This window comes from Aphanomyces astaci, assembly GCF_000520075.1.
Source record: "Aphanomyces astaci strain APO3 unplaced genomic scaffold supercont1.8, whole genome shotgun sequence".
Lineage (NCBI taxonomy): Eukaryota > Oomycota > Saprolegniomycetes > Saprolegniales > Verrucalvaceae > Aphanomyces > Aphanomyces astaci.
In genome coordinates this window covers 684737-697440 of record NW_009798271.1, presented here as the reverse complement: position 1 = coordinate 697440, position 12704 = coordinate 684737, and the positions used below count along the sequence as shown (strand labels likewise).

The 12704-nt window shown below is 49.0% G+C and overlaps 5 protein-coding genes across 5 annotated transcripts; 3 read left to right on the top strand and 2 right to left on the bottom strand.

Annotated features, from left to right (window-relative positions):
* Positions 1–176: 176 nt before the first annotated feature.
* On the top strand, positions 177–829 carry H257_04686 (hypothetical protein). Its single transcript, XM_009829282.1, has 4 exons — positions 177–253; positions 310–369; positions 418–559; positions 606–829. The coding sequence occupies exons 1-4, from the start codon at positions 196–198 to the stop codon at positions 682–684; spliced, it is 339 nt and encodes a 112-aa protein (XP_009827584.1). The 5' UTR covers positions 177–195; the 3' UTR covers positions 685–829.
* A 964-nt stretch (positions 830–1793) lies between these two features.
* H257_04685 (methionine-R-sulfoxide reductase) lies at positions 1794–2350 on the bottom strand. Its single transcript, XM_009829281.1, has one exon. The coding sequence runs from the start codon at positions 2341–2343 to the stop codon at positions 1822–1824; it is 522 nt and encodes a 173-aa protein (XP_009827583.1). The 5' UTR covers positions 2344–2350; the 3' UTR covers positions 1794–1821.
* A 125-nt stretch (positions 2351–2475) lies between these two features.
* H257_04684 (hypothetical protein) lies at positions 2476–4949 on the top strand. The gene is made up of 3 exons (XM_009829280.1): positions 2476–3659; positions 3987–4124; positions 4196–4949. Exons 1-3 carry the CDS (start codon positions 2517–2519, stop codon positions 4820–4822), a joined length of 1908 nt encoding a protein of 635 aa, XP_009827582.1. The 5' UTR covers positions 2476–2516; the 3' UTR covers positions 4823–4949.
* Positions 4950–6821: 1872 nt separating this feature from the next.
* Positions 6822–7969, bottom strand: H257_04683 (hypothetical protein). Its single transcript, XM_009829279.1, has 4 exons — positions 7884–7969; positions 7770–7826; positions 7365–7698; positions 6822–7307 (listed from the first exon to the last, which is right to left on the bottom strand). The coding sequence occupies exons 1-4, from the start codon at positions 7940–7942 to the stop codon at positions 6996–6998; spliced, it is 762 nt and encodes a 253-aa protein (XP_009827581.1). The 5' UTR covers positions 7943–7969; the 3' UTR covers positions 6822–6995.
* A 125-nt stretch (positions 7970–8094) lies between these two features.
* On the top strand, positions 8095–9454 carry H257_04682 (hypothetical protein). Its single transcript, XM_009829278.1, has one exon. It carries the CDS (start codon positions 8125–8127, stop codon positions 9358–9360), a length of 1236 nt encoding a protein of 411 aa, XP_009827580.1. The 5' UTR covers positions 8095–8124; the 3' UTR covers positions 9361–9454.
* The last annotated feature ends 3250 nt before the right edge of the window (positions 9455–12704 follow it).

The window sequence follows — 12704 nt, the reverse complement described above, 5'->3', positions numbered from 1 at the left end:
AAGTAGAGCATAAGAACTCGTAGGTAATTGTAGTTCCAATGACTTTAACGTGCAAAAACGGGTGCTTTAACCTAAGGTGCGGGTACCACATATATAGTACTATGTATTGTATTTTTCTGTGTTTAACCCAATTAGCAACTCGGTGCGTGTTTTAACTCTGATGCGCCACACCTCCACAACCACATTCGAAGAAGCATGTCTCAAGTCCGTGCGTCACACTTGCTGATCAAGCATCGCGGTTCCCGCCGCCCTGGTATGTCCTTCGTGCGTCTAGCTCATGTGGAGTGATGACAATTATCTCTGTGTTAGCGTCGCGCCTGAGCGACAATATTACGCGCTCCAAGGAAGAAGCCATTGAAATTCTCCTGGGTGCGTCCATATGTGTGGCCACGTCCACTTGATGCAAGCTTTCTTTAGGACTCCGCGCCAAGATTGCGTCGGGAGAAGCCCGCTTTGAAGATTTGGCGGTGCAATACAGCGACTGCAGCAGCGGTGCTCGTGGCGGTGACTTGGGGCCGTTCGGTCGCGGCATGATGCAAAAGCCATTCGAGGATGCCTCGTACGTGATTCCCGAATGATAAAACCCTATTAAATCCTTTGAATAGATTCGGGTTGCCTGTGGGTGAGCTCAGCGGCGTCGTGGACACGGATAGCGGTGTCCACATCATCCTTCGCACGGCTTAATCGAACCCCGTTGATGGTCGAAGCATTGTAGCTACCTACTACAACACGATAACTAGTAACCCGTGTTTTCCCGTTATTGTGGCGTATTCAAAGCAACTGAATTATTAATCACGGTCACTTGCTGACTACTAATAGTAAGACCACGCGTTGATTGTAAGCCTAACCTTTCGTTTGTGGCAAGTGCAATACCGTAATGTCGGCAATTAGGACGGCCACATGTGTATTTGCCGTAAAAATGAACCCGACAATAAAGTTAACTTAGTTACTGTATTTACGATACTGTATGTGTATTATAACACTTACCACGTAGTACTTCAGAGTGTAGTACTTTGATAGGATCATAAATGGAAGACCAACTAGTGTCAGTATTGTGTGGAGGTTTTGGCACTGCGGCGGTGTTACATTTTCGTCGGCCTGTCCTTATGGCTGGTAAGGTACACTTGATCTGGCAAGGAGTTATTCAATGTTATTATATCTCGTAGAAGCACACCAAAGACGTTGACTCCAAGATCGTAGTTACCAATGAAGAATCGAATCGACATGACATCACTGACTACCGTATACCCCCCGCTTCAGTACTGGTTTGGAACATTTTCATAGTTCAGGTTGGGCATGTCTCTAATTGGACAGAAATATCCAATCACCATGCGTTAATTATTTTCATCCAATGCAATATAAGTCCTGTGATGGATTTAGACCAATGCGCATGCCTGAATACAGTAGTTTTCAAGGTGCTGTACCAGCGGGGGGTATACGGTATAGTATGTCAGGATGTAATGCATCATTCGCAAGTGTATTTCTAGCGATGGTATACTCATCCACACAGGCACGTCCACGTGATACAGTAAGGGCCGCGTGTTGTTTAGATGTCTACTGTAAGTCGGTTCGTAATTGGAGTAGTCGCCAGTAGAATCGAATAAATAGACTTGGCAAATCAATTTATGAATGAACTAGCCAATCAAAATCCATTCTAAAAACCCATTTACAAGATTTCTGAATGGTTCAGCCAATCAATACATTTTCTAAAAAAACACTGTTCAAGATTGACCTCACTGTACTACAGTATAGTGAAGACAAGATATATTGCCACAACACGCCAGGGAAAAATACGTCACATGAAATTATGCCAAAGGTTAACTACAGCTCGTCGGATTCAAAGTCTAACGAGAGGCTGTTCACGCAATGCCTAGCATTGGTGGGGTTTGGGAACCCTTCATTCCTGAATACGTGGCCCAAATGGCCCCCACATACAGCGCACACGATTTCGGTTCGGTGGCCATCTTCGTCTGGGATTTCTTTCACCGCATTGGGCACAGCATCAAAAAACGCAGGCCAGCCACATCCCGCGTCGAACTTGTGCTCGGATGTGTAGAGAGGAGTCCCACATCCACCGCAAGTGTACACGCCCTTGTCCGTGTGCTTGTTGAAGGCTCCTGTGCCAGGGTACTCTGTGTCTTTGAGACGCAAGATTCGAAAGCGTGCTGGGGTGAGCTTGCGTTGCCAATCCGCTTCAGACATGACCAAAGTGTCTTTGGAGGACATCATGCGACACGCTTCGTGGGCAGACGACCATCCACGCGACGCCGGTCGAACATTCATTGACGCCATGGGCGGCAAGCAGGACAATAGCACAGACAGCTTCCCCATTCGGTTCATCATCTTTTTCACTTCAGGATTTGGCTGTTTAATCATGAAATAGTCTCGTATTATTGGCTAAAATGTACCCATATTTAGCCAATCCGATCGATCAAAAACCTGTGTAAAATGCCGTGTCGGGTAATATCCGTTTCTACAGGTCGGCACTCTGAAGAAGGAACTGGTGGCGATTACCGATGAATCCGCAGCAACCGTCAGGAAGCGGCGCCCAGTTCGCCGGGTACGCGCAATTCTATGCATCTAGCACTCCTCCACGACCCCCTCCATTCCGTCCACCGTTTACTCCACAGCAAATGCAGCAGTTCTCCTATCAGAATCCGCATCAAGCCTACCAGCAGTACGCGACTCCACAGCAACAGGTACCTGCGGGACCATCGCACTTGACAGGTCCGCCCCGTCCGATTCCCGCTGCGAAGACGAACGGTAGCCGATGGGACCGTATTCCACGAGCAGCAGCACCTTCGGAAGCTCCCAGTAGTATATCAGTAGCGTCTAGTAACCCTTCTCCCACCGCCAAATGGCAATGGAACACAGGAAAAGCCATGCCGCGCCCACCACCTCGACCGCAACATCAGGGTTCCAAGTTTGGTCCATCCGTCACCATCGCTAGCGCTCCTCCACGACCGTACGCGCCACAGGCGTTCCAGGACAAAGTAAGTACCTCGCCCGCCGCCGCAACTCCAGTCACAGCAAGCCAATGGCCCACCTCGCTCAAGTCGTACGTTGAACGTGCATTTGCCAAATGCCGTAGTGATGCCGACAAAGCTATTGTCCAGTCCATTCTTAAGGAGAAAATCTCAAGTTCTATGACTGCCAACAACCTGTGGACAAAGAATTGGGATGTGGAAATCTTGCCGCTGCAGCACGGCGCCCACGTAGCGACCCCCTTCAGCCAGCCCCCTCCTGGTCCGATGCCGCACCTCCGCCCGCCTCCGCCGCGACCCCCCATGATGGCCGCTCGGGGCCTGGTTCCACCCCCTCGGCCGCCCATGATGCGTCCGCCGCACACCACCAAACCCTCTCCCTTTTCCGATAGCTTTATCCCGTTAGACTACACGTCCATGAAGAAGCAACAGTCGAAAGCCACCAAGCGCAAGCCCGACATGGACGCAGAGTATGGCCAGTCGGAGCAGAAGAAGCTGCAGCGGCAGCAACGGTTTCTCAAAGACAATTTCCATGCGAACGCATTTCGAACGGCCGACGACGAGCCCGCGGGTCCCCTGCAAGTGCTGAACGACGAGGGCGAGCTCGATTTGGACGCGATGATCATTCGTGGCACGTGCGTCAAAGTCGAAAAGGACTACCTTCGATTGACGTCGGTGCGTGATATATATATATATATATATATATATTGGGTTGATTGGGCGAATCCATACATCGACTTTTTCAGTCCTGAATGTTTTAGAGTCGCCTTTCACACTTATATTTCAAGTACATGCTTATCTTGTTCAAACGAGCGAGTTTGATTGGCTTCTGGATCTGTGTTGTGGGTTTTGATTGGTTTGAATTTGATCGATTGTCTCTACCCCACTCACTGTCTGTTGAATCGACTGGACAATATATATATATATCGAACAATTGGATGCACCCGGCCCATCATCGAGCCAAATATTATGCTAACGGGTACATCATATGTTGGTACTTAGGCCCCACTTCCATCGGCGGTGCGTCCGGAACCGATATTGAAGCAAGCACTGGACCTAGTACGACTCAAGTGGAAGCAAGGTACGTGTGATTATCTGTATGTGGTAAGCCAAATGAAGTCTATTCGCCAAGACTGCACGGTACGCACCACATCTAGCGAAACATATATATATATATATATATATATATTCAAACAACGATGACGGCGTAGGTACAACACATTAAAAATGAGTTTACGGTGCTCGTGTACGAAACCCATGCGCGTATCGCCCTCGAAGAAGGCGACATGAACGAGTTCAACCAATGCCAAACCCAACTGGCGCAGCTGTACGAGCACGGCGTCGACAGCCCCCACCGTCTAGAGTTTCTCGCGTATCGCATTTTGTATTCTATTTATGTGTGCCTCCAAGCCAAAGCGGACAACGCCGGCAACGTCGGCATGTACCGCGCGCTGTCACTGGTGCGGCCCGCCGACCGCCAGGATGCGACCGTGCAGCACGCACTGGCAGTTCGGGAAGCTGTGTTTGCCAACAACTACCCGAGCTTCTTCAACCTGTACGACGCGCCGCCCAAGATGACTGGGTACCTCATGGACGCGTATGCTAATCACATGCGGCTGCAAGCGCTGAAAATCATGTGCAAGGCGTACCAGCCATCAGTCCCTGTGGCGTTTATCAAAGCCCAGCTGCGACTCGATGGCAAACCAGGCAAGGGGTTCCTCAACGAGTGCGGGATCAAGCTCGTGGACAAAGGCGCGTCCAAAGCGGATGCTGCGATGGATTGCAAGGCGTCGGAGATTGTCAGTGTGCTCAAGAGCAGCGCCAAGTCGCTCTTGTAGTCGCTTGTGCGTTGGGTTGGCTGGTAGAGGTAGAAGTGCGCCGGTCGAAGACTTGTCGGTAGTCGACGGCAGCAATAGATAACAGGTTTATATGTACCGAATGTGTGGATATATACTACAGGACCTCCCTGATGTGTCTCATCTACTGAACCATGCAAGCACTTCAACTCCAATGTGGTGATTGGTGTGCATACCAGTGTATTGTAGCCACAGGACCAGTTTATGCCCAACTGAAGTACTCTAGGAGGGTTTCTCGGCATACGTGTGTTGTCTTTTACCCAAAATTTGGACTTTTGTGCTGATTCACCAAATACTGTATAGTTTGTGCTATTATTAATAATACTACGAAGTATTAATACTACGTAGTATTAATCATACGTAGTTCTGACTTTTGTATGTAAAAACCGCCCAGTGTCACACTAATTGAAGTAGTCACAAGCAGGCCTTATCAATATTGTATTGTGTATTGTATTGTTCTGGGCAAGTCGAACAATAAATAATTGCAATATATTGTATTGAATTGACAATAATGCTCAATATATTCAGGCTCGATTTACTCGAAGTCAGATCCGATGTCTTCATCATCTTCGTCAATGTCTTCATCGTTTTCATCTTCATTACCTTGTATAGTGGGTCTCAAAAGTCATCATACCCCAAAGAATTCGATACTTAGAGCAAGTGAATTTTGTCATGAAATTTCAGAAAATACTGTAGGCATAGTGTGCCAAGACAGTTTTTCGAGGAGAATTCAATGTCAGAATCCTTTAACGCTGCTTCAAAGTATACAAACTTCAAGCTTAAATATGCGTTAAATAGGTTATACATGGGTGAGGCTTCGGAGAAGGCTCCTATCTCCGTACGAAAACAATTCTACGGTTAGGAAAAAATGAAGATGTCCTTCATAATGTACTTGGCAACAACATTACCATTGGTACTTACTCGATCTAATAACAATTAGTATGGACTAGAACGGTTTAAAGTTAAAATTTGTATCTATTGCCTTCTACACCGAAAAATCACTTGGTTTTAGTATTGCTTTAATTAAATTCAGGTTATTTTTCGAATTTGCGATTTCAAACCGTCCTAGTCCATACTAATTGTTTTTAGATCGAGTAATTACTCCGGATCCTTAAAGCTCTCTATCTTGCGTTATAGAGGGATTTTAGGCTATATGGCTGCTGCATGTTGTGCGTCATGCCTTTAACCACGTTTTGGTCGATTTTGTAAGGGTGTGGGGTGCCTGGTTTTTGATATATTGTTCAATATATTGAACAATATATTGAACAATACAATATTTTATATTGTTCAATATTATTGATATTGGTAGGCTCGTACATTATTGCCCGCAATAGTATTATCAATTATTGATACGTCAATATATTGTTGACGATCCCTGGTCACAAGATATTGTATTGGTCAAAGAGCAGATTTGATTGGCTAACGTTACACGATTAATGATCTGGGTTTTGATTGGTCGATTAGTTCGATATACAGTATGTAAGCACCCCACTTCAATTACTTCGAAGTATTAATACGTGAAAGAAAACTGGTTGTTCCAATCAATATGGTTCCTCATAGTGAGCTATATGAAAGTTTGTATACTACTACCATTTCGGTACGGTCTATGCAGTTCTCATTGATTTCAACGAGATAAGTAAACCAATACATGCCTGTAGTTACAGCTCAATCTGACCTCTCCGTGGCTCATTCACATTAAGGGTTCCTATATCTTCATGTCACCCTTCTTTGGCGCTTGTCGGCGCGATATCGAGGAGATTGTGAGGCCCAAACGGAAATTGCTACACTATGGTGCAAGTCATCTAAAGACTACAAAAAAGGCCTTGTCTTTCGACAGCTATTCCAACTTTGTATTAACATTTTTTAGGAAAATAAGCCGCTAATAACGATAGAACTGGACAAGCCGAACAGAAGTTACGGTTCAGAAGTTCGATTGGTGAAAAATTGATCGAGTAACGTTAATAGAATCTGCCTTTTCGAATCGACTTGACAATACAACGTGTATTGGTAGTACAGTATTATTTATATTAATACTATAGTACGGAGTACTGTATGAATAGCACCTACCTATACGGAGGACGTTCCGTGGAGATTCTGACCACCCAATGTACGGTAATTAGCGTTTTCAGACTCGCCAAACTTGGTATGGCTGTTGTTACTGAAGTTGTTTTCCCATTGTCGTAAAGGGAAGCACGGTCGCAATGTTTCGGACTTGGAGGCCATGATTGGTCACGATAAACTCGTGTGCACATGCAAACTGGATCCAGTAGAACGTGCTAGCGCCAGAGAATACATGCCATAACGCATGCAGGTGCAGCGGCTTGACCACCTCGCAAAACTGCTGGTCGATCACCCACAGAATAAACCCAACCATGTACAGGTAGAACCCTCGTTGGAGGATTTGACTTTGCCGCAGGGTTTTGTACGTGTTCATGAGCATGTAGCTGCGTGCGAGCAACCCAATAACCTATTTTTATACAGTGGTAGTATTACATACAAGAGTGAAACGAGATGGAATGCGCACCAGCAGGGCGTACGATACGATGAACGGCACGATCGAGTGGCGAAAGAGCAGCATCAACACAGTCATGACGCCACAAAGCCCCAGTGCCGCGACTTTCATGCCGCGATGGTGACGCAGCGTGACGTAATGAAAGTAAAAGCAACCGTACAACATCGGCAGTTCGTCCAGCTGCTGGCCAACATGCGTCAAGGACACGTGGAAGGCAAAGGACCCGCTAAATACAATCAGCGGCACCCAGTACGCACGCCGAATTGACGGCGGCTGGCTCGACTCCGCGAACGCTTGGCTGGACTTGTGCATGGCGTAGACGGCGATGATAATCCACGGCACGTTGCTACTCGGCAAGTGTCATGATATACAGTCATCGGGGCCCAAGGGACGATGAGGAGGGTGGGTGTGTACTACCTCCATGTGTTCCACCATTCTGCAACGTAGTGCGACCACGCGTAGTTGTCTTCACACCTAGAGAATGAACCCCACGTGAATGTTGACGTTATGCCCGACGGAGAGTCGTCTTACCAGTCCATGTTGCTCGTGACAGGTCCCCAGAACCCGTGCATGGTCGCTGCTGCCTGCATCAAACTGACTTTTTGGTTGATGTCAACTGAAGCGACATAACCACCAGTACTCAGCCATGATTGGTTCGTTTCGGTCAACTTGGATTGGATATTTCAAGAGAGTGAAACATCATCTTTCGAACGTTTCTACTGATTGGTCAGAGAACATGGCATCAAGAAGGGTAAATCCCAAACACACTACCATGGGTGGCGCGCGGCGCTGCGGCAATCATCGACAACGACGAGATGTTGATGCGACAAGACTTCCACATGGAGCGTGCTTAGCGCGACGAAGACTCGCGCGAGAACGAGGCGACGCGTGGAACCTTGCGACATGGAAGCGGTTTTCGATCCGTGCACAGCAGCCAGCCCGTCCTGTGAATCGTCAGGCGCCGTCGATGGGCTCGGCAAGCCCACCGAGTTCTAACGTAGAATCCATGGAACCGTCCCCTCGACAGTCTTTGCCTGGTAAACCCTTGCAACGGTCTGCTGCGAGCCAAAGGCGCTTCCACGCCCATGTGGCAACGATTGAAGCGAGACACCGCCTGACCGACCCTGTACAGTCCCCCTCCGCACCTGTTGCTGTCGTGTCAGCGTCATCCTCGGCGAACTATCTCCATGAATGGTCAGACGGTTCCAAGCATCGCTTGCCCGAGGACTTTCAGTACGATAATATGGGTTGCGACACCCTGTGGATCAAGTGGTTCCACGGAGCGCCCAAGCGGCGCATTGGGCCGTATCGACATTTCACCGTGGACGATGTAAAAGGAGCTCTTAATTGCAAGTACATGATGCGGGCGCGACGTGTGATGGCGGAGTTGACGAGCATTGCCGTAGCCACCGGATTGGCCGCTTCAGAGGACGCCATCACCCAGCTCCGGCCGCCAGAATGCCAGAACGTCTTCAACGCCGCCTTTGCCCACCTCGAAATTCGCCAAGCGGTCGGCGAGTGCGCCAAGCCTGTGCGTCGAAGCAGCACTTGTAAAACGTTCATTGCGCTGGATCAGCGGGACCGCATGACACGAACGTTCGAGTGGGCCGACGGCACTGCACTGCACAGTGTCCCAGAGCACTGGACTCTGCCAAACTGGTCCTGTCTCAACATATGGCTGGCCTGGTTCCTCGGAGACCCGCAAAGTGGCGTTCGCCCCTTTCGACATCTATACATTTTACCGAACCAGCAGCAGCAGCTTCATTTGACCCGACAAGTTATGGCCAAACTGGTGCAGATTGCCTTGGGCATGCAGTTGGCGGCGTCGGAAGTCGACATCAGCAAGCTGTCCAAGTGGAATATCCAAAGAGTGTACCTGGAAGCGTTCGACATACTCACGCAACGGCATGTGCCCCCCGCGGAATGTAGTAACATCAACGCCAAAAAGGTCAAGGTATCGACATTGCACGCGATTTTGCAAGCCAACAATGCATTTTGCTCAATATAATGCATAGTTAGTTACCTTTGGCTGTGAAAGCAGCAAGAAAGGTTGCGTCTAACACTATCACAACAAAAATCCCTGTACACAAGCTGATATTGCCACGTTTCGTTTGCTTTTGCTTTGAATGGCGACTGGTTCAGGAAACTCTGAAACCCTTGTTCGTATAAGGTAGTGCGAATGAATGCCATAAGTGGCCAAATGTACGGGGACTTGCACAATTGTGAAGGGAAAAGCAACCAAATTGGGTTGGATCTCGTGACTTTGCCTAGGACTGGGCCGTGGACCGAGCCAGCTGGTCGGCTTTATCGTTCCAAGTGGACTTCCAATCCCGTTGGTTTGTGTGGGCCTTCACATGTCGCCAAAGCACGCGCCTTCGTCCTCTGGTGAGGGTCAGTTGCTGGAGCAAGTCGACGTTCTTGACCCTAATCAATATCACTTGGTTAAAGAACCACAGTCAAGTTCATCGCATTACTCTTTGCCGTCTGCTTTTCGCCAGTTTTTACTCATCCACGTGGGCAACCATTCCGTCATGGATCGAATGAGTAGCATGCTGTCGGAGAAGATGAACAGCGGCTGGTTCTGGCTCGGGTCTTGGACGTTGGCTCGTTTGAGCGCTTCCAGGGCCGCCAAGTACTCTGCGCGATTGTTGGTGGCGGTCGCTGCTGCCTGCAAAGACGGCAGCTTCTCCGCGACGTTCCACGACTCGTTGTGAGGAAACACACACGCGAACGCGGCTTTGCACGTGGCTTTGCCGTTGCCCAGGGCACTTCCGTCGCAAAACGCCACAAGGGTCGATGGATCGAGTGGATCGGGGTCGGTGGTCGAAGCGCTGTTAGCGCCATGATACGCTTTGGAATGGGTGGCCATGAAGGCTTTGGCCTGTGTCCGAGCCCGATGGTACCTGTGCCATACAGTGAGAGCGCCGCGCATCGACCAGACCACCAACTACAGGAAGCGCAAAGGGTCATATCGTTTCAAAGACACGAATAAATGATAATTATTTAATTGAATATAAATGCTTCAAAAATTCATCGCAAAACCCCGAAACCCCGAAACCCCGAAACGTTTCGAAACACTTCATGCTTCGAATTTCTGATCATATCGGAATATGATTGGCCAAACTACTTCGAAATTCGGCATGAATTGTGCCCAACCAAACAACAAACGATGAACTTCCGAGAATTTCAAATACTCGAACACTTTAAATTAACGGTTCGATGAAACGACTACAAGGATAAGCGTTTGACGCGATAGCACATTGGTAAAACACGTTGTGTGTCTTGAGTGAGCCCCAGGCGCGTGAACTTTTTCCCGAGATACAATTTAAAAACAAAAAACTCTTTTATTGAGGAATAGCCTTGGTGAAGCTACGACGGATTTCCGCCGGCGTAATACGACCCCATGCCTTTATGGCACGATGAATCATAGTCAGACGCTTTTGTTGTGCCGGGACAGTCATGAGATCTACATCTTCCTCGCTATCGCTACCCTCGATGATTTCTTCCTCCAACCACAAACTACGCAAGTGGCGCTTAAATGGGGCCATAATCCCGACGTCCAAAGGCTCAACAACGCTTATTGCATTTAGAGGAATGGCTGCCACGACACACCCGGCCTCCTCACTGGCAATCTTGTGTCCTTCCTTGCTCACATGGGGTTCGAAATTGTCAAGCAACAATATCGACGGCTGCCAAATATGTGGTTTCAACACCCTGCGCAGGTAAATTGCCCAAACACGCGAGTCCATCGACGCGCTCTCTTGAACCGCGTAGTGGTGGCCAATAGGGAAGGAGTCGAACTCACCCTTCTCGATGTCACCGCCGGGCTTGCCGCACATGCTAAACAGTATGGGCAGCTTCTCCCCGTTCGCTCGCACAGAAAGCACAGCCGTCATTCGATACGAGTGTTTCTCGCCGGTGGCAATCTTAGCTATGCCACCACGAACCGACCAGATGGCGTTGGGTGGCATGTCGTATGTCATTACGGTCTCATCGGTATTGATGATCGAGTCGGAAGCGAAGCCGTCGAATGCCTTGTGAAAGTCGGCTGCAAACGTAGCCCTCGTGGTTGCCAGCTCCACTTGAGACTTCTTGGACCTCGCTGGCTTCTGTCGCGTGAAGCGATGGCGATGGCAGAACCGCTGGAGCAGCTTCAGGAACGATAGGTACCCACAGTTCTTCTCCGCCAAGTAGGTGGCGAGCCACGTTCCATTGTTGCGCTTTTGGACATTGACAAGGTGGGTGCACGTCAGCGCTCTCTCGGCATCCCGCAGCTTGTGCATGAAGCTTTCCAGCGCCGCGCTGTCAGGGATTTCTACGGGACGGCCAGCGCCGTCCAGGTTCTAGCGCTTCAATGGTCCGTTGACATTGAGGAGCTGGTGGGCCTGCTGCACCCATCGGGCAAGGTTGCTCTTCGGTATCCCCGTCGAGGCCTCAAGGTCATGTGTTCACGCTGAATGCATCCTGACGACCATGGCAAGCTTGGTCGCACGAGTGTAGCGCCGTCGTGGTTTCTTTTGCGGGCTGATCTTGCTGCGACTAGAAGGTGGCATTGCTCAAAATGACTGGGTTGTTGTCGTGTGCTCGGGAACTTAAAATGTTTCGCGCCAGAGAGAATTTTTTAACCAATCCGAAAGCGGTGTTCGAAATTTTAAATATGATTTCGACGTGGTCGATATCTTCGGTGTCCCTTAAAATTTGTCGTTGACTGTAAGCCCCTGAATAAAATGGTCTGCTACGACAAAATGAACTCGAATCAAATGTCCTCTCGCCTCGATGTGGTATACGAATAGTGGTTACCTAGTATACGTACTACGAAGAAGTACAGTATATCCGTCTTGTACCGGCGACTCCGTAACTCGAACGTAAAAGTGCCAATTAATGGCGGTGTATGCCAATTAATGACTTGTTAATGGAATTCGCAAGGTGAGCCGCCTTGCTCCTTCTTAATATCCAATCAGAATCCATCACACCTTGTTTCTTACACACGATTGGCTATAACAGAAGACGTTACAGTGATGCTGCTCCAGAGAATTGTGCACTAATGAGTGCACTCCGACTATGTCCAATGTGGTTCTCCCCTTAGTGGTTGCCCCCTTACAGCTAACATTATGTTGTGCGCTCGGTGGGTCACAATGTCGTGGTGGCTCTGGTGGGCCAACGCGGTGTCGCAAGAGGTCTTGGTAGCACCCATCGCAAGTGCTGAAGTGGCGGCTTTAGCACTTTGCGTTTGCGATGGGTGCTACCAAGACCTCTTGCGTCACCACCCGCGCAACCACGTGATCACACCGGCAGGGAGGTGTACGGCACCGACACGGGCTGGATGGTTTGAATGTGGGATGACCACATTCA

Coding starts and splice junctions, on each gene's coding strand:
- H257_04686 (XM_009829282.1), top strand. CDS start 196: ATGTCTCAAGTCCGTGCGTCACACTTGCTGATCAAGCATCGCGGTTCC. Junction 370..417: donor AGCCATTGAAATTCTCCTGG/GTGCGTCCATAT, acceptor AGCTTTCTTTAG/GACTCCGCGCCAAGATTGCG. Junction 560..605: donor AAGCCATTCGAGGATGCCTC/GTACGTGATTCC, acceptor TCCTTTGAATAG/ATTCGGGTTGCCTGTGGGTG.
- H257_04685 (XM_009829281.1), bottom strand. CDS start 2,343: ATGATGAACCGAATGGGGAAGCTGTCTGTGCTATTGTCCTGCTTGCCG.
- H257_04684 (XM_009829280.1), top strand. CDS start 2,517: ATGAATCCGCAGCAACCGTCAGGAAGCGGCGCCCAGTTCGCCGGGTAC. Junction 3,660..3,986: donor ACTACCTTCGATTGACGTCG/GTGCGTGATATA, acceptor GTTGGTACTTAG/GCCCCACTTCCATCGGCGGT. Junction 4,125..4,195: donor CTATTCGCCAAGACTGCACG/GTACGCACCACA, acceptor ATGACGGCGTAG/GTACAACACATTAAAAATGA.
- H257_04683 (XM_009829279.1), bottom strand. CDS start 7,942: ATGCAGGCAGCAGCGACCATGCACGGGTTCTGGGGACCTGTCACGAGC. Junction 7,827..7,883: donor GTCACGAGCAACATGGACTG/GTAAGACGACTC, acceptor TTCATTCTCTAG/GTGTGAAGACAACTACGCGT. Junction 7,308..7,364: donor TCGTATCGTACGCCCTGCTG/GTGCGCATTCCA, acceptor GTATAAAAATAG/GTTATTGGGTTGCTCGCACG.
- H257_04682 (XM_009829278.1), top strand. CDS start 8,125: ATGGGTGGCGCGCGGCGCTGCGGCAATCATCGACAACGACGAGATGTT.